The sequence below is a fragment of the Lonchura striata genome, chromosome 10 (genome assembly GCF_046129695.1).
Source record: "Lonchura striata isolate bLonStr1 chromosome 10, bLonStr1.mat, whole genome shotgun sequence".
Lineage (NCBI taxonomy): Eukaryota > Metazoa > Chordata > Aves > Passeriformes > Estrildidae > Lonchura > Lonchura striata.
The window spans coordinates 2,875,858-2,893,748 of NC_134612.1; the positions used below are offsets into that span (position 1 = coordinate 2,875,858).

The 17,891-nt window shown below is 40.4% G+C and overlaps 2 protein-coding genes and 1 long non-coding RNA gene across 4 annotated transcripts; 2 read left to right on the forward strand and 1 right to left on the reverse strand.

The window, feature by feature from the left end:
- The first annotated feature begins 35 nt into the window (after positions 1–35).
- Positions 36–1,643, forward strand: DUSP28 (dual specificity phosphatase 28). Its single transcript, XM_021555780.2, has 2 exons — positions 36–497; positions 1,381–1,643. Exons 1-2 carry the CDS (start codon positions 150–152, stop codon positions 1,513–1,515), a joined length of 483 nt encoding a protein of 160 aa, XP_021411455.1. The 5' UTR covers positions 36–149; the 3' UTR covers positions 1,516–1,643.
- A 1,418-nt stretch (positions 1,644–3,061) lies between these two features.
- Positions 3,062–16,733, reverse strand: LOC110484839 (claudin-15). 2 transcript variants are annotated; one of them, XM_021555777.3, is made up of 6 exons: positions 16,625–16,733; positions 15,920–16,192; positions 7,752–7,916; positions 7,520–7,601; positions 4,907–5,017; positions 3,062–3,613 (listed from the first exon to the last, which is right to left on the reverse strand). In XM_021555777.3, the coding sequence occupies exons 2-6, from the start codon at positions 16,137–16,139 to the stop codon at positions 3,514–3,516; spliced, it is 678 nt and encodes a 225-aa protein (XP_021411452.1). In that variant the 5' UTR covers positions 16,140–16,192; positions 16,625–16,733; the 3' UTR covers positions 3,062–3,513. The 2 variants fall into 2 exon arrangements, with proteins under 2 accessions (XP_021411452.1, XP_021411453.1); XM_021555778.3 differs by lacking the exons at positions 15,920–16,192; positions 16,625–16,733 and adding an exon at positions 12,017–12,331.
- Positions 12,317–17,489, forward strand: LOC144246796 (uncharacterized). Its single transcript, XR_013340501.1, has 2 exons — positions 12,317–15,773; positions 16,999–17,489. It is a non-coding gene; the product is annotated as an uncharacterized LOC144246796 (long non-coding RNA).
- Positions 17,490–17,891: the final 402 nt, after the last annotated feature.

Sequence of the window (17,891 nt, forward strand, 5' to 3'; positions counted from 1 at the left end):
AGCTTTCCAAGCCAGCTCTGGGGACGCGGCCGGCACTAGGACCCGCGCGGAGCCTGCACGGCCCAGCCGGTAGGGAGCGGATAAATTCCGCGGAGCGCGGCGGCGGCGCGGCCGTGCCGGCAGCGGGAGCAGCGGCCCCGTGTCCGCCGATGCTGCAGCTCTGCCCGGTCACGGCCTCGCTGCTCCTGGGCACGGCCCGGGCGGCGTGCGACGAGGAGCTGCTGGCGCGGGAGGGGGTCACCTTGTGCGTGAACGTGAGCCGGCAGCAGCCCTTCCCCGCGCTGCGGAGCGTCCGCGGGCTGCGCGTGCCCGTGTCGGACCGGCCGGGCGAGGACCTGCGCCGCTGGTTCGAGCCCTGCGGCGCCGCCATCCAGGAGGCCGTGCGGGCCGGCGGCAGGTGCCTGGTGTACTGCAAGAACGGCCGCAGCCGCTCCGCTGCCGTCTGCACCGCCTACCTGATGAGACACCGGCAGCTCTCGCTCAAGGAAGCGTTCGAGGTAACGCGCCTGCATCCCGATTCGTATTTACAGCTCCTTCGGGGACGAAATGCAATGTTTCTTATGAGTAATGATGACTTATTGCAGAGTTATTTTGGTGCTTTCTCCTGCCCATCACCGGTTATACAGAGATTCAGCATTTCAGTAAACAGTTCCCTCTAAATTTTTCAGGCCCAGCTTGGTCCAATAAGTTTTCAGTGTGGGGTTTCTAGGATGAAGATAAATACAAATGCACGGGTAGCAAACATACAAAGCTGGTTGCTTAGTGAACATTTTCTCTATCATTTGCACAGTCACAATAAGTGAAGGAGACATGGAGTGAGTGGGTGCAGGAGCTGTTATTCAGGGTTTGCTCCACACAGCAGGGAGCATCCTGTCCTGTCAGGCCTGCCGGGTGCCCCGGGAGTGCCAGCCATCAGCCACAGCTGTACTGCTGTAAGCAGTGGCACGTCAGCTTCCCTGGAAGCCTCTCCAGTACAAACTCCTTGTGCTCTGTGGGTTTTGTCTTCACCCATTTGTAGGTGTATCACTTCAGATAGCCAATTTGCTTAATTTAGACTGAGGTGTGCAGACAGTGACCAAGTTTCACACTATCGTCTTAACCACGAGCAGTGTCACTGTGTGTGGTGAGAGACTTTCCCATTCCCAGCAAATCCAACAGCTCTGTCTCGTGTCTTGGCCATGATTCCATTCTGTGACCAGGCCCTCCTGCCAGTTCCTGGCAAGTACAGAGTGAAGTCAGCTCACCAAAATAGCTGTTTGTTCCTCTGTAGCCAAATCAAAACAAAGTAAATCTTCTTGAAATTTTAAGTTCCAACTTCATTTGCATGACTCCCACAAATGCAGAATACCTTGCTTCTACTATGTCTCTCCTGTTCTCTAGGCTGTGAAAACTGCCAGACCCGTAGCAGAACCGAATGCAGGATTTTGGTCTCAGCTGCAGAGATATGAAGAAGAATTGCAGATAGCAAAGCAGTCTGCTCTGCTGAGCAAAGAACTTAAAAATAGCGATGTGTGAAGATACTTCAAAGAAAGTGAAGTGACTTTTTAAAAAAAGGGGGAAAAAAATCACTTCCTAAATCACCTGTAGATAAAATACTTTACCCCCATAACTGAGTTGATGGTTCATTAAATTCATTCAGAGCATTTATGTTGATAATTCATTCAGAGCATTTCTGTTGATAATGCATGGAAAGAGGGCAGATAAGCAGGGAAAAACAGCAGAAACAGAAAATGGCTGGAAGGACTGTAAACAAACCACAGAAAGGCCTGGAATCTTCAGCAGTTATTTTCCCCTGAATGACACTAAGTATGGTAACAATGTACTGAACGAGGGAAGGAGTTACCACACAGGGATTATATTCCTATTTTTTAATTAAACTTCCCAGTGATGCCATTAGAAGACATGATGCCAAAATAAGGAAATTCTGAATTTCTCTCTCACCTACTGGATCATAATTCACGTTAATGAGCTGACAAAACCTTTGGTGGGAAACTGGCAATGGCTGATGCTTTTACTCTGTGATTTCCCTTATGTTCAACTAGACTAAAGTACCTTCACAAATGACCTAAAAATCCAGAGGACAGAATATACAGGTGATGGTAAGCAGTTCTGCTCCCACCATGCAGGCCAGTGCCTTTTCAGCTTTTGAAATTATTCTCTAAAACATCAAAGGAATGATTTAAAAAACTGCAGGTGATAGTGGAGGGAAGAAGATGACACTGGCAGTGTAGAAGTAATCAACACTCCTTTTAGCTTTACTTACTAACAGGGCCCAGTTCATGCCTTAATGTCTCAGTTTACAAGTCAGCTGTTCCTGCATGCACGCAGCATGGCTAAATTAGTCTCTGCTGAGACTGCTTCCAGGTTGCCCTCTGAAATTATCTACTGGCCATGAAACTTCCAGATCAGACTGCTACGTGTTTATCATTAGCCATTCAAAACAGAGTTTTGTCAAGCTGTATGAACACACTTGCCATTTAAAAGGGACAAGTTATAGAACCTGAGAACCTGCAGGGTGAAATTCCATTGCACCTTGCTGAAAGCATAACTACAAAGTAAAGTTACTCACTGCCATCTGCCTAAGTGCTCACACAAGGTAAACATATGCTCCCAGCAGTGGAGTAGTTTAAGGCAAAAATTGTAATGATGGAACAATGACAGAAAATAAAACCACTAGGGAATTACATGAATTAGACAATTCAGATGCAGTATAAGTTCCCAAAGTTAAAGACTGCTCAGAATTAAAGCAATGTTATTTTAAAAGCTGAAACCATAGAAATAGAAAATTTAGGCTATCATTTTCTTAGTTACCACAAGGCATTTTCACACCAGATGCTTTCTCCACTCCCAGCTGTGTTTTGTTCATTCTGTGTTGTTTATCTTCCGTATCTGCATTACAGCCAACAAGAAATTTGTTGCACATCTGCAGATTTTAAGGTGATTCTAGCAGGTTTGCTAGAAAAAATGTTGTAGCTTTTATAAACCTTGACTATCATATATAATAAAGATTTCAGTATAACATAAGAACCTTGTTAGAGAATTCCACTTGTCAAAAAATATGTTTCAGTCTGTGGAACAAAGTTTATTTATTGTCAAAAGCTTAAGCTGCTAAACAAAAGAAGGAAGCTAAACATTAATGAAAACAAAACACATTTCTAACTGTGAGGCATATGAACTTGCAGTCAGTTACAGCTATCAGTTCCACATGTTTGAGTCAGCTGAAATAGGAACCATTGCTCTTGAGTGTCAGCAGATACTGCACTCTGGTTAAATTTTACCAGGCTTCTCAGCAGGCAGAAAACCTTCATGCCACAGGATTTCACATCACAGCATCTTCTGTAGAAAGCTATTTACATCTGAAAACCATTCCTATGTACATCGAAAGCCATACCTCCTCCTGGTACTGCTCCAAATTAAGGCATAGGATTGCAGCTTGGAACCGAAATAAAGAAGAATTCACCTCTTTATTGGAGTTCATAACCCATGAAGGCTGCAGGGATGCAGGATGGGAGCTCAGACATATTCCTTGTTGCTTATGACTGTCCCAGAGCTCCTGGGGTACATGTGTGGCTGAGAAGCTGCCTGGGCTGCTGAATATGCATACTTCTTGGGACTGTAAATCAAGAAAAAATCATACCAAATAATAGGGATTAGACACATGCCCATGGCTTCAGACACTTAGAAGTTATTCAGTTAGCTTTGTATCCAACCCACCCATAGCCTGCTCTTCACAACAGGGCAGAAATTAGAGGCCTCCTGTTCTCATTGTTCTGGTAGCTCAGGGGGAATAGATGGGGTCCCTGATGGGCTGCACAGCATCCCTCATAACCTCAGCCACACTCTGGATTTCTAACTCACATGTGCTCTTCCTTGAGGCACTTCAGTCAAGGCCCTAAAGCAGAAGCTCTCAGCACCTTTGTTCAAGCTGCAGGTTTTAATACAGGAATCCAGATGATGAAAAAAGAAAACAGAAATATCTTCACCCAACCCCTTCAACTGTCATTCATCATGTTGAACTTCTGTTTCATATATCAGTTTTACTTGTTTTTCAGGACATTTCAGGACATTTGGTACTTTGTATCAAAGGAAGGTGAGCAAGATCTAAAGTCCAATGTGGCTGATGAAATATTACCATAAAACTGAAATGGTTTCAGATTAGGCAATGGAGTACCAGAGGAACACTCACTTACTACATTTTGATGTAATTTTCCTAAGATTAAATTAATTAACAGTGAATATGCTTCTTCCTTGCATATTATAACCCTTTCAAGCTTAGCTAGTACAACCTCCAAGCTATTTGAGTTCTGGTAGACATGGACCTCTGCTATTTCTGCCTGTTTCATCTCTCTCCTTCAAAAAGAGGCCTTCTGTGTGTCAAAATTTAAGACTGAAACAAAAAAGCAGGGAAGGTTAAATACTGAGGCCAGAAATCTCACCTTTCCTGATCTGATGTGTGACAAGGCATTTCCATAAAGAACAAGAGAAAAACCATGTTTCTAGTGATCAATTCTATGTGCTTTGGCAGACACCTTTACACTTTCTGCAAATTGAACAGTGTGTGAATATTTTACTCACAATAAGTACTGCAGAGAAACTGGATCATAATACATTATGGGGTTTTATATACTTTTCTTTTGGTGATAGTTTGCTCTTTCACCACACATTTTCACCATCAGCAGTGCCCTGAATTGCCAAATACAAGTTAAAGGTGACTGCTGATGGTGATGCATCCCTGTCTGGGAGGTACAAATGTTTGGTACAGCATCCCCAGTTTGTGACATGCCGTAGCACTGTTTGTAAATTATACATATTTACACCAGGGGGTGAGAGAGAGACAGAGTAGTGCACAGGTATAAAGTGGTATGTGATTGACAGCTACTACTGCAACTGAGAAATCCAAGATTACCTGTAATTTTGGTTTTCCTTCGCTCTGCATGAACAGGTCAGTAAGATCCCACCCAGTATATAAAGGACAGATCCAGACCAGCCTAAGTACAGACCTTCTCCTAGTTCATACCTGAAACATGAAAGATTTTATGGAAGCAACTTATAACAAGACCACAAAGCTGTGCAAACAAATTCTAATCTGCATAGAAATCAGCTAACTGAAAGGCACTTCAGCAATTAACAGAGAAGAGATCTGGCTTTGTGTCTGCTCAGTAAAACTCTTATTTGTATAGAGCTGCTCTGCCAAATTAGTGACAGTACAGAGAGTGCTAAGCAACAAAAAGATAAGTAGCAATAAGTAATTGTGTATATTTGACAAATTGTTGATAATAAATAATTATGACAATGTGCAATCCACAACACTTATTTTGCCCTTTGATTGGTTGTGTCACTGAAATGATTTTGTGAAACTGAATGATTCAGATCTTACTGTATATGCTGAGAAAAGGCTGACCACAGACATCAGTTTTCTATGGACACAACACTAGATGACTTAAAAGTAGCTGGTTGTATAGGGCTTGTTTCCAAACTTAGATATCCTAAAGGATATTTAGCACCCTCTGTGGTTGTATGGCTGAAAGGTATTTATGAATGTCTCAGGCTGAAAAATAGTTCCCTATTTTACTGTCCCTATTCTACTGGAAAAGTCTGGCAGGAGTTTCATAAAAAGAGGAAAATAAATTTTCATGATCAGACAAAAACTACATCCACAATCCACCTGTACATCTCTATCTGAGATACCCAATGTAAGAGTAAAATGAGGGTCATGGACTGCATTGAAGGTACCATGGAACCAGAGATTTGTGTTTTCTTTCCACTTGGAAACACAACTATTTAGTTATCAAAGGTTCTGACTCTGGAATTCATTGCTAACAGGAGGCTTTCAGGGGTTTGCACAGCTCTCCATATCTCATCGCACGTGGGAGCCACAAGGTCTCCACTGCTTTAGGTACTTCCAAACATGGAACAAGCAGAGAGTCATTATCAAACTAACCCAGCAGTACAAATTGCACATTGCCCAGTGCCTGCAATCATTTCTGCTCACCAGTCACCTACAGACAATAATGCTGTAGATGTCACACCAAAGCAAAGTATATAGGAGAGCTGCAGAACTTTGTTTATCTTCAGAGGTGTAGGAGAAACTCCTCTAAGAATTAGCAGAGGTCAACTGCACTAATTTGCTGAAAATTAGACCAAAAAATACAATCTGAAAAACCAGATTTGCCAGTCTCTTAAGACTGAAGATCAATACTGCTATACAATTTAATTTAAATTTGTCTCACAGACTGCATGTCCAGCTTTACCAATGATCAAATTTCATTCATCAAGAACTGCTCAGTGAATCAATAGCTGAAATATGAAGTTTAGATATTAAAGAAAAAAAAAAGATTTCTTTAGCTACTGAATGTATATCTGGTAACTGATTAACAGGCAATTCACTTACTGATGTTGAAGCCCCAAAGCTATAGCAGGTAACTATCAAACACACCAACTATCCAACTAACCGAAATTCCTTATCAACGGTTGTTTCAGTTCTCTAATGCATTTATTACCCTTCATATACGTCTCTCAAGGGGATATAAAGCAACAAAAAGTAACTGCACAAATACAATTTTTTTCTAAGCACTTCATTGAAAACGCAGGGAAAACTGACAAACAACAGAAGCAATTGCTTAAAGTACTTTGATTTATCACAAAGCACTTCACCTCTGACTTCCTTGAACTGATTCCTGGGTGGGAACTTTACAAAACACTTCAAATACGAGCCTAGCAACTAGCAATTTATAGATTACTGATCTATGATTTATATACTTGGTAGAAGTATATTATAGATGTCTCGTATTACACAGGCAATATGTTTCCCTCTCATTTTCCCCCTCTCTGAAGGAAAGGAGCAGTCACCTCTACCCTTGTTCCTCATTCCCAAACAGGACAACTAGATAAGGTGCCATAAGATGCCATTTGGTTTTGACAACTGTTACTTTTATATCAGACAAAGAGTAAGGGCTTTTATACCTCAAAACTTGTTTGTATGCAACTGCACTAGCTGGTAATCCCAGAGATTTTGTGTCATTTTAACTCATAAGGCAAACTGAGCTGTTAATATATAGACATGTATAAGAAAGGCAGCAGATTTCTCTGCAGGTCATTAGTACAAACCTCAAGCTGCTTTCCACATGATTTTCCCCTGCATGTACATCTGAGGTACTTTATTTATTCAGAACTTGAGTTTTGTACCTCTTTTGGTCTAAATGCCAAAGCAGATTAGGAATTTTGCCTTTTCTTCTTCATAACATTGAGATACACATTAGTTTAGTCTCTCAAGAAAATACACAGTACAAAACCCCCTCAGATGGGGATTGGTATTACTCACACATTCACTAACTCTTCCAGAAAAAACTCTCCTCCCTCCCCACCAACATCTCTGAGGTGAAAAGATTCCCTGAATACAATTTTTCACTCCTGTAGGACTGGATAATGGGATCCATCCAGGTTCTGAAACTCTGGAGCAGCTGAGGTTAGTGCAGCTAACACACAATGGAGTTTGGTATGACAAGATAAATTAACTTACTTGGTTCCAGCGTACAGTTGGTTAAAAAATTGAGCAGTTACCATTGCAGCATACCAAGAAATAGCCACCATGGAGCAGAGACCTACCAGAAGAAGTTTAGAGAAGAACACAGGTGAATTATTCCTTTAATGGCTGTAACAGATTTAAACCAAAAATAAATTTATTTCATTTAGTCTGGCTGTGAAAGCCATACAAAATATCAATAGTGCTCTCATTTCAGCCTTGATATTACCTCCTAAAATAAAAAGAAATCCTCCTGTGACAGTAAACTTCATTTTTCCTTCTTCATCACTCAACCCAATGTTTGTGCACTTCATACCAAGCAGTGAGAGTACTGCAGCTAAGAATCCCAAAAGGATGGAAGTGATCATCAGGGCACGGCATGCCTGAATGTGAGCTAAGACAGAAAAAGAGAAAACAAATCAGGATCTATACAGAAATTACATTAATCTTGTGCTGAAAGAAATAAAAGTGATTAGAAGAAGTGACATAATTAACAGGTGCAGTAATGAATGAATCTTGTCCAACTTTGTCATATGGTTCAGAGAAGCCTCAAAACCCAAGTGTGTTTAGCCTTCAAGTCAAACAGTTTTGAGAGTTGAACTATGCCTACACTTATAAGCTCAGTAAATCTTCTTGTGTCTTTAGTAAATCCTGAAAAACGACACCAAGCCACTCATCCCTTACATTCCTGTGAAACTGCCTAGTGGTATACATGGTCATTTGCAGGAGCAGGAAGAAACCTCCTACTCACAAGTCCTTCTGAATTCCTGACACGTGTACAGCTGAGTGCACAGGACACGTCTGAAATGCAGGTGATAGTCAAGGTGTGCAAGGCTCTGGCACTACTGAGGAACTGGAGAAAGGTGCCAGCTTTGCTGCTTCGAGGGAGAGACAGGAAAGAATGGTGCTCAAGTTAGCAGTGCACTTCAAACTCAGTGTAACAAACAGGAGTGAGCGTGTCTGAGAGCTGCAGCACTCTTCCCTGGGACATTCTCCTGTGGAGAGGTTACAGCTGCTGTGGGCACGTTAGAGAATCTGGTATGCTGGCAAATCTGCATCCTTTAAGCTCCTGGTCTTCACATCAAGGTATCAATTGCACAAAAACCAGGACTAGATTATTAATCAGCCTAAGAAAGAAGGTCACGTGGGGATTTGGGGCTCCTTTAAAATGGCAGCCTGCATTTGGCAGGCTCCAGGTCAAATGGCATTTCGGCCCCTTTGTTGTGAGAGAAGCATGCCAAACATCACAACCTGGCAGGGTCACAACTGCTAACTTGGTTAACTTGATTAAGTTCTCTTCCAACCTAAATGATTTTTTGACTCTACAGTTTCTATGATATGTCAGAAGGGTCAGACCTGAATTCCAACTGGACACTCACATCATTGATGCCAGCATTCAAGCTCTTGCTCCCTGACCACCTCCACATCCTCCACAATAACCTTCTGTCTAGTTCTGTGCTGGAGTGGGCTGTAACTCTCCAGACAACAAAATCCAGACAGAGAGACAGGAGGCAAAGTGATGCTCACACTCCATCTCAGCCTAATGTGGCTTAAAAGGACTGGTCCTACAAGCTTAAGAGTTACCAAAGATAGCAATAAGAATTCATGAGATAAATATACAGAATTAAAGGCTAAAATCATTTGAGGAGTTAACGCTTTGTTAAGCACTAATTTTAAAACTTTAATAGAAAAAATGAAGACAGCAGTAAAAGTGGAAATACCCCTCAAAATACCACTAACAGTTCAAGGTTTTTGCCTGCAGAAGATACTGTAAAGGTAAGTACTCAACAACATTGCTTTCAGATTTGGGATCTTTCACTGTGGCAATCACCCAGCAGGGTCCAACAACTCACATTTCAGGTCCTGGGATCTCCTGCAGTGTTAGATGGACTCCCCATATCTTTCCAGGACACATAAGCATACCCTTGCTTGCAATCCAATGGGAAAGGGATTTCATACAAATGTACTACAACACCATAATCTCAACAGCTTTAACTGAGGATCTTAGTTCACAATTTAGAAAACTCAAATTTTTATTTTAAACTTAGCTTATTTAACAAGATAAAAAGTCAGTGCATTTTATTAGTCCACACCAATTGTAAGAAATTATCCCCAAATCCTGACACTGGAAAAAAACCTATGGAACTTTAAAAAGAAGAGGGAAAAAAAAAAAACCACAACAAAAAAAAGGGAGTTTACAAAGCTTTGGCAACTACTTACATTAAATGTTTGACTTAGTTGTGACTAGACAGACAGTGCTATATGGAGTAGCCAGTCATTGTTTCAGTCTTGTGCAATATTGCATTTAAAAGCTCCTCATTTCAAATATTTGTCATTTAGAGTAGTGGTTTAGTGAACTCAAAAGCAACCAAGTCAGACTGTTCCCATACATAAAGCAAAACCCAGAAGTATTCCATATAGCTCAGTTGCCAATAAGGAAACTTTCGAGGAAAATATTCATTGTCCTTCTGATGAGAGGTAACAAAGACACTTTTGTTTTATCTTTTTGCCCTCCCTCCAGTCCCTGGCATCATGGCAGCAGTTTCAGCCAAGTTTCTAAACCGGAATTTGAAACACGCCTAAACTGACCTGGTAATTTTTAATCTGCCTTGGTTGATATCTGCAAGCACTATGGATGTTTCTCAGAAGTCCCACTGTCTGCTGAGCCCTTGTTGCCAAACCCATTTTCCTCCTTTTTCCTGCTTTGCCCATCTGTCCTTTCAACTGTTATACCATCCATTGTCTTCTGACTTTCGTTTTTCATCTTTCCTTTCTAAAAACGTTTTATCTTCAATTTTGCAAGCTGTTTTTCCCTTCTGCTTCCCCCATCTTTACCCCTTGACTATACTACCCTATTCTCAACTGCAGGACTGATCTCCTCTGTAACAGATCAAAGATAATCTTAACAAATTCATTTCAGAGCCTGTTCCAGTCATTTACTTTCTGGCCCCACTTTTCTCCTTCCTGCTAACTCCATGTTGTTGAGCCCTGCTGTTGCTTGTCTTCGGTTCTGTTTGCTTTAACACTCCTGGTGCTCTTTTCTGACCCCCACCAGGTTCTTTCAAACCCACCTTTTCCTCCAGATGCTGATCTCCTGTGGGCCCATGGCCCAAATCTGCTCATACTCTCAGAGGCAGCACCCCGTGTAAACACATCAATGACAAGATGCTGCCTGGAGTCAGTGGCAGTGAGCTACAAACCAGCCTTGGAGTGGTTTTTACAAGAACCAAATAAAATCACAGAATCATTAAGGCTGGCAAAGATCTTTCAGATCAAGTCCAACTACTAAGCCAGCAGTGCTGGTGCACACTGACAGAAGTGCTCTGCAGAGGATAATGCCTGATGGAATGATCCTGCTGTTACTGAGGCTAAAATGTTTAAATGGGGTTATGATCCTCTTCAGACACACACACACACACACACTAAAAGCAATTGTTAGAGAAGAATGACAGATTAACTTATTGTTCTTTAAATACTGGACACCATTTCAGAGAATTGTTATGCAAATGTTAAAGTTGTTAATCAGAAGCCTTTACTTCAGATTGAGGGAGAAAGTGAATTTAACACCTCATTCCCACTTAATCCTATATAACACATTCTTCAGATTAGGAGTATCCTCCTACCTATTTAGTTTAGCCACCTCCTAGGGCAAATTCAGCTAGAAGGAAGGCATTTTTATTCTGAGTAAGTATCTACATACTGAATTATTCAAGATTAATAAAAAAATAGCTTTACTGTCTAAAAAATGCTTAGTATCCACAGAATACTGCCTAGTTGGGCATTTGAGGACAACCACAATTATAATGTGGTTATAATTATAAACCACAACCACAGTTATGATGAAGACTGATACAGAGGACAGGGGCCAGCAGATCAGAATTTCTTTATATTTAAAACCACATCCAAGAAAACTTTAGTTGCTGTCAGTTAACTAACTGACAGTAGTTAGCATTAGTTGACAAGCCTAATGATACATTAATTTATAGCATATACTCCTTCTATAAGTTATAATATGTATAGTGTATTATAATGTATTTCTTGGATTATTACAATTATTACAATTTTCAGTGTCAACTCACAAAAACCACTACCACTTCTCAGGTAAAACCAGTATTTCCTATTACATTAAAAACTCCATATATGGTACATTAGCTATGATGTATTGCAAAATAAGGTCTATACAATAATTCTAAATAAATAAATAGTTTAAAAATCTCCTACTAAGACATCCCACAAGATGCTAGAGAAGAGATTACAACCCACTTTAAATGCCTGTTAAATTCTTGAACAACTGGCTTTGTTTGCCTTATTTTATAGCCTTTCCTAACATGCTTGACACATTCTGCTGCTTGAGAGATTTTTATTACTTCAGCCCACAAAGTCCTTCTTGGACAGTTATTTTCCAGTATTACCAGATTACTAAAACAAAAGCCTTACTACTTTTTGCCTATAAGTTTTTAAGCAATATAAACAAGGCTGCCCAAAGTCACCTACCAGGCAATGCAAGCATAGAGTCAAAATCCCTGCAGTTGGATACTCCAGTGCTGTCTTCTGCACAGCTCTTCCACAGGTTTTCAAACAGGGTGGATGTTGTGATCACAGAACCATGTATACTGGAAACTTTCCAGTAATTATTTGGCAAAGTAGCTCCAATAACTGCCAACCCACCCAAGCACAAAAGAAAGCCAACAATTTCCAATGTAGCAGTCATACTTGTGAGTAGTAACAGTTAAGTATCCTTATAATTAGATTACAATCAAGTGAAGCCTTTCAGAAGCCTCCTTGCTGTTTTATCTCTGAGTTTCGCTCCAAAATGAGTCTACCTTTGCTCTTTGCTCTTTCCCCATAGATAAGGCTTACTGGGCATGACAATAAGAAGTGGGAGCAGTTCATGATAAAGATATTAGTGTGTAAAAAAGTGACCATATTAATTCTTTTTCTAATAGGAAGTGAAAAATGAGCCTATTCTTTTTCTCAGCCTAGAACGTCCAGTCAGTATTTCTATAAAATACCTTGTAAGTGGGATAATATAGCCAAATACTTTATTTCTATCTCTTTTTCAGAAATCAACTGGATTTTTCACTAGATTAGGATTGCTTGTATTTTTATTTTTGCTATCAAATCAAAAAGCTTTTACATAATAATTTCTTGAGGATTCAAGCAAAAAACAACTTGGGAACAGAAGCTTTATACTTCTGCTAGAAAATTTAGCAGTTTTTGGAGTTATAGTCATAAGTAATCCATAACAACTGTATTGCCAGCTTCTTTCAGGAAGGTTAAGTTTATGGATGAGTGGTTTCCATTAATATTTTACTGTCTATTGATCTATAGCTAAACACATACAGTCTTAAAAACCATCCCACTTACACTGTACAATTGTACAATGTATTCCAATTGTAATAATGCAATAGAAATGTAAGGAAATGCCATGGAATTGAAATGTAAAGAAATTAAGGAGCTAGTGTGACAGACCTGTCTCTAAAGGAATAAAATTATGGAGAAAAACAGCTACAAGAAAAATAGTATATATCAATAAATTGCATCTGTTTGTTAGAATACCTTAGGATTAAAAAAAAAAACTATTCTAGGCAAAGGATATGTTAAATTCAGTTTAGTTACCTGTGCTCTTGGCTAGATAGAATCGTAGCCTCAATTCACATCACCCACTCATGTTAATACTTTAGAATACTTGTGGATCCAAACGTGGTTAACCATTTTTTCAGTGATAACCTGTTCTTATCTCCAGGAAATGGAGTCAGTTTCTTCATAAAATAATTCTGCTATGATGCAATATGGTAACAGTTCCACAGCATTTATGTAAACACTACCAGAATAATTAGCCTTTGAGAGAGCTACAAGTCATCCCTAACAGGTATTTGTTGTTTTTCATCAAAATTCACTGCCACTTTGAGCTGAGGTTCAACTGCCAAAGGGTATTATAGTGCCACAAGGACATTTTGGCTCCCATGGCAGTCACTAGGGTCATTGCCATTGATTTAAACAAGACCAGATTTGGCACTGTGATCCTGTGCAGCTCTAAACTTGCAATCTTTTAAGGAAACCAGATACTGTGTGGTAGGAATTGATCTCAGGAGACTTACAGAATTCCCTCCTTCTGCTTAGTCACTGCAACTTGAAAAAGGATGGCATAGTAAAATGAACACCTTGTACCAGTATTCTGGAGTATCTGCATTTCATTAAAAGCCCTGTAAAGAGTTTCCAGCCAATTTACCTATACACTGGTGCTGTGCTGGTGATCTCAGCAATCACTTCTGCTAGCAGCACTTTCAGTTGGGCCCTTGAATCAAGTGTCCACAGCTGTTATACTGCTGCCAAGGATAGAAATCAAAAATGAAGCGTGTAATTTTTTTAAAATCTCTTCTTAGTTAAGAAATGTATTTCAACAGGCAGTCATAAAGCACATACATAAACAGAAAATATTAAACTGCAGACCTGAAGTGCATGAGTTTTCCTACACAGCACCAGGCATTTTAATAATTCCCCTCAGAAAATCACTCTCCCATGTGTTAAAGAACATAAGGCTGTTCTTCACTATATTTTGTAAACTGTGGCTTGTCGGGCAATGGGCATAACAGCCAGCACGGCTAAGAGCCTAAGAGTTGGTGTGGCCAGCTTCACATCAGCACCTTCCACATACTGGGAGCTTTCCTTTGGGTTTGCTCTAACCCAGTCAGTTGAACCAAATGCTGTCATTGTTGGTCCCATCTCGTCATTCTGAATTCCAGAAATATAAAGCATCCTGGTACCTACACAGAGGAGACTCTGGAGAGGGGCTGAACAGGTACCAGGATGATGTGAAAAGCTGATATTGCCTCTGATACAATGAGCAATGTTTTTTAAATCCTTGGAAGCATGTGGTTAGCCTCTTTTTGAGGCTACAAACTCTGGCCTCATTATGGGATGCTGATACTTTTAAACTGGCCTCCTCATTAGGAAGGCAGATGAGGCCACCAAAGTGAGGGGCCTGCAGAAGAACCATGAACATGCTGCATCTTGAGAGTTAAGCTCTTACCCTTTAGAGGTCTGCCTTACAGTTAGGCAGCTCTGACTCCAGGGAAGTCCACACCTGAGACACGAAAAACAAGGGTCATAGTCTGTGACTTGTGATATTTTTAAGGTTCAAGCAGTGCACATTCAGAATAAAACTGCTGGAAAAGTCCAGACAAATAGCAATGACAGCAATCAGGAACCTATAAAGCACGGAAGACTTAAAGAAAAGATATTAACATCACTCATAAAGTGACTACACAAAACTGAAGGTTGTAAAATAATAAATGCAAGGTTCTGTTTAAGTCAGAAAGCTTAACAAAGTACCATTTCCAAAGGCTTCAGTGTTACTGTTTCTATACTCAGTTTGCTGAGGAAAGAACTTCAATGTCAGTCCTTCCCAGTCCTTTACCATAAAGATAGTGTTTAGAGGTATTTCTAAAATCCAGAATAATTCAAACAAATACTTTCCAGCACCTACTGAGACATTTCTTCTCTTTCTAGCTGCAGGTAACTACCCTGCTAGCATGGTCAACCCTTGAAAACACAGAAGCATCCATTGCACAGATGTATTTTAGTCTAAACTCACCACCTCTGAGAAAGTCCATAAAAAATACCCAGGTACACAGGTTTAGCACAAAGTATCAAACCAGTTCTGGAATATCTAATAATTCCTGTCTCACACCAAAGCACAAACACCAGTGGTCACGGAACTATGATCTGCTTGTATTGAAGAATTAGGCTGAGTGAAAAGATGCTATTTCTTTCAAAACTGTTTTTTTAAAAATTCTCAGATTTACTGTATATCACCCATACCTCTATGTCAACACACCAGAGAGGGCAGCAAAGCCACAGCAGTGACTGAGCTGAACTGCAGGGTGAAACACTGGTTTCATGGTGGCCATTTAAGCTGTCTGCAACCACTACAGGATTTGGCCATACTGGACATACAGCCCATACTGGGCTGTTCTGACACCTCCAGTGTGTGGCTGCTCCCTGATATCCCAGCACAAAGATGCAGGGACACAGGTGACACCTAAAGCATATACACCCCTGCAATCCTTAGGCTGAATTTTGGCTGCAATCCTTTTTCTGGCATGTCATCATACCAGAGACAGGGATTTTGTCTTGTCCTAACCCTTCTCATTCTTTTGTGACATAGGGCAAGCCACACCACACTGAGAAACAAAATTGAAAGCTGGAAGTTACTTTAATTCAGTGAGAGACACTGATGGAGAAGAAGGCAAGTGGAAATAAAGCACAGAGAACTGCAGTGCCTTCTGGGACACTCTGTGCCCCCCAGCCTGCTAACACACTGTCCAGAAAGAAGGAATAAAACCCCGTCCTTGGATTTTACAAACATCTGCCATGACCACAGAGCTCACTTACGGTCTGAACTCAGCATGTAGAGAAATTTCTTGCACTGTACTGATCCAAAAGCAGTTGCTGTACAGTCCATCCAAAGACCTTCAGAAACCCAGTCTGCAGTAACCAGCTCTGTTGTGGTGTCCAAAACCTTCCATCTGCTGGACATGGTAGTAACAAGTAATGTAGTGAATCCTGCTAAAGCCAGCAGCAACGCACAAATCTGTAGACAGGATGATGCCATTGCGACAGAAGTTTCCTTCAAAGATGTTCCCCAAAATTTCTGGTATTAGAAACCTGTTGAAACAGTTCAGACACACACAGTGTATGGAGTTACCTTTACACAAGCCTGGCCTTTGCAAAAACAGCCATAAGATGCCTACCTTCAAAATAATGTATCACACAAGGGAACTGTAACTGTAAATGTAATGTAATGTAAATCCCATTAAGTAACTAAAATAACTGAATATTCTATACATTATTTTTCTTAGGAAAACTTCTATTATTGTACACATTTACCACAAAAAAAATGCAAACGGAGCAAAACCACAGGAGACAACCAAAGAATTCTCTAATTTTAATTTGCAATGTTTCATCCACTTGTTACTTGTTTGCTAATTCAAAATTCATTTAAAAATGAAAACTATCAAGTGTTTTAGTAAATTATTAATCTCCCAATTACAATATCTACCAATACAAATTTTAAGCAAGATAAGTTGTGATACTCACGTTTATGGTATGTTTCTAATCCGTTTTCTCTACCTTCCTGCAAGATACTAGTGTCAGCACTTTGTGATGACCAATTCGATCACCCAAACAAAAGTTTTGTACTCTTTAGGACCTTTGTCCCATTCTAAAAATCAAGGACCCAGGGCCAAAGCTCTGTCCAACTGTTGCACAAAGATCTGGCATGTCGAAAGGGAAAATTACCAGGAAATTATGGAAATTAGTACCAAATATACTCAGCTCAACCTCACATATAATCTGCTTTGTCAGGGCCACTGAGTTGCCCAAGCACCATCAGAGTGCAAAAGACTGCAGTAACATTGCTACAACTTCCACAATGGCTGGTTTACCTGAAATTTTTTATGCATTTGTTTTAGGATGCATCCTAAAGAAGAAATATGAATATCCTGAAGAAGAGCAGTGCAATAAATCACACATCTGTCCAGTGGATGACATTAACAAACCAACCTGTTTGTGTCTGCAGCCATGGCCCGAGGCAGGACAGCCTTCCCGGGCTCACAGCCAAAGGAGGTCTGGCAGCCTGGGACAGCTCTGCAGCCACTTTGCTGCTGCACTTCCTCCTCTCTTTGCCTTCCTCTGTCTCAAGGAGCCACCCTCATCACCCCTTCTTGACCCTGTTTCTACCACACAAACCCCATATGACTGTCCAGATAATACTTTATTCCAAGAGCACATCCATCCTCTTTCAGCCCACCCCATGGACACCCTACCCTACAGGACCTGATTGTGCCAGCTGTCACACAGTGTCATGTTTATAAGTTTGAGGTGATGCACAGCTGATAGCAAATATGCATTGTAACTGTCTAAATGAGAATGACAACAAACCAAAAAGGAATGAACACACAAAGTCCAGAGCATCTTCCCTCACAAAGTACGCATATGGGCTATATGCAAATAAGAGCTGTAATGTGATAAAAACAAACCCTGAGGGAGCAAAAAGGATCACTGTAAAACATTAAAAGCAGCACAGCCAAAATGTACAGTTTGAACACAGCGCAGGAAAGGTTAGCAAAGAAAAATATTTAAGTCACTTAAATAAACAAATTACTCCTGATAGGTGTTTGGAAGCAAAAGTGAGTGGTACAAGTATCTAAAATGCAAAGTTAAAAACCTCTTTTACTTATTTTTTATTTTGATACATAGAAAAACAGAGGAAGAGCAGTGATTATAACACTGGTTTCACTCATATATATACATTTCTAACATCAGCAATATATGTCTTTGAACCTACTAATCACTTAGTTCAGGC

Coding starts and splice junctions, on each gene's coding strand:
- DUSP28 (XM_021555780.2), top strand. CDS start 150: ATGCTGCAGCTCTGCCCGGTCACGGCCTCGCTGCTCCTGGGCACGGCC. Junction 498..1,380: donor CGCTCAAGGAAGCGTTCGAG/GTAACGCGCCTG, acceptor CCTGTTCTCTAG/GCTGTGAAAACTGCCAGACC.
- LOC110484839 (XM_021555777.3), bottom strand. CDS start 16,139: ATGGCATCATCCTGTCTACAGATTTGTGCGTTGCTGCTGGCTTTAGCA. Junction 7,917..15,919: donor CTACATGCTGAGTTCAGACC/GTAAGTGAGCTC, acceptor TTTCTGTCTTAG/CTCACATTCAGGCATGCCGT. Junction 7,602..7,751: donor ATTTCTTTTTATTTTAGGAG/GTAATATCAAGG, acceptor TTCTTCTGGTAG/GTCTCTGCTCCATGGTGGCT.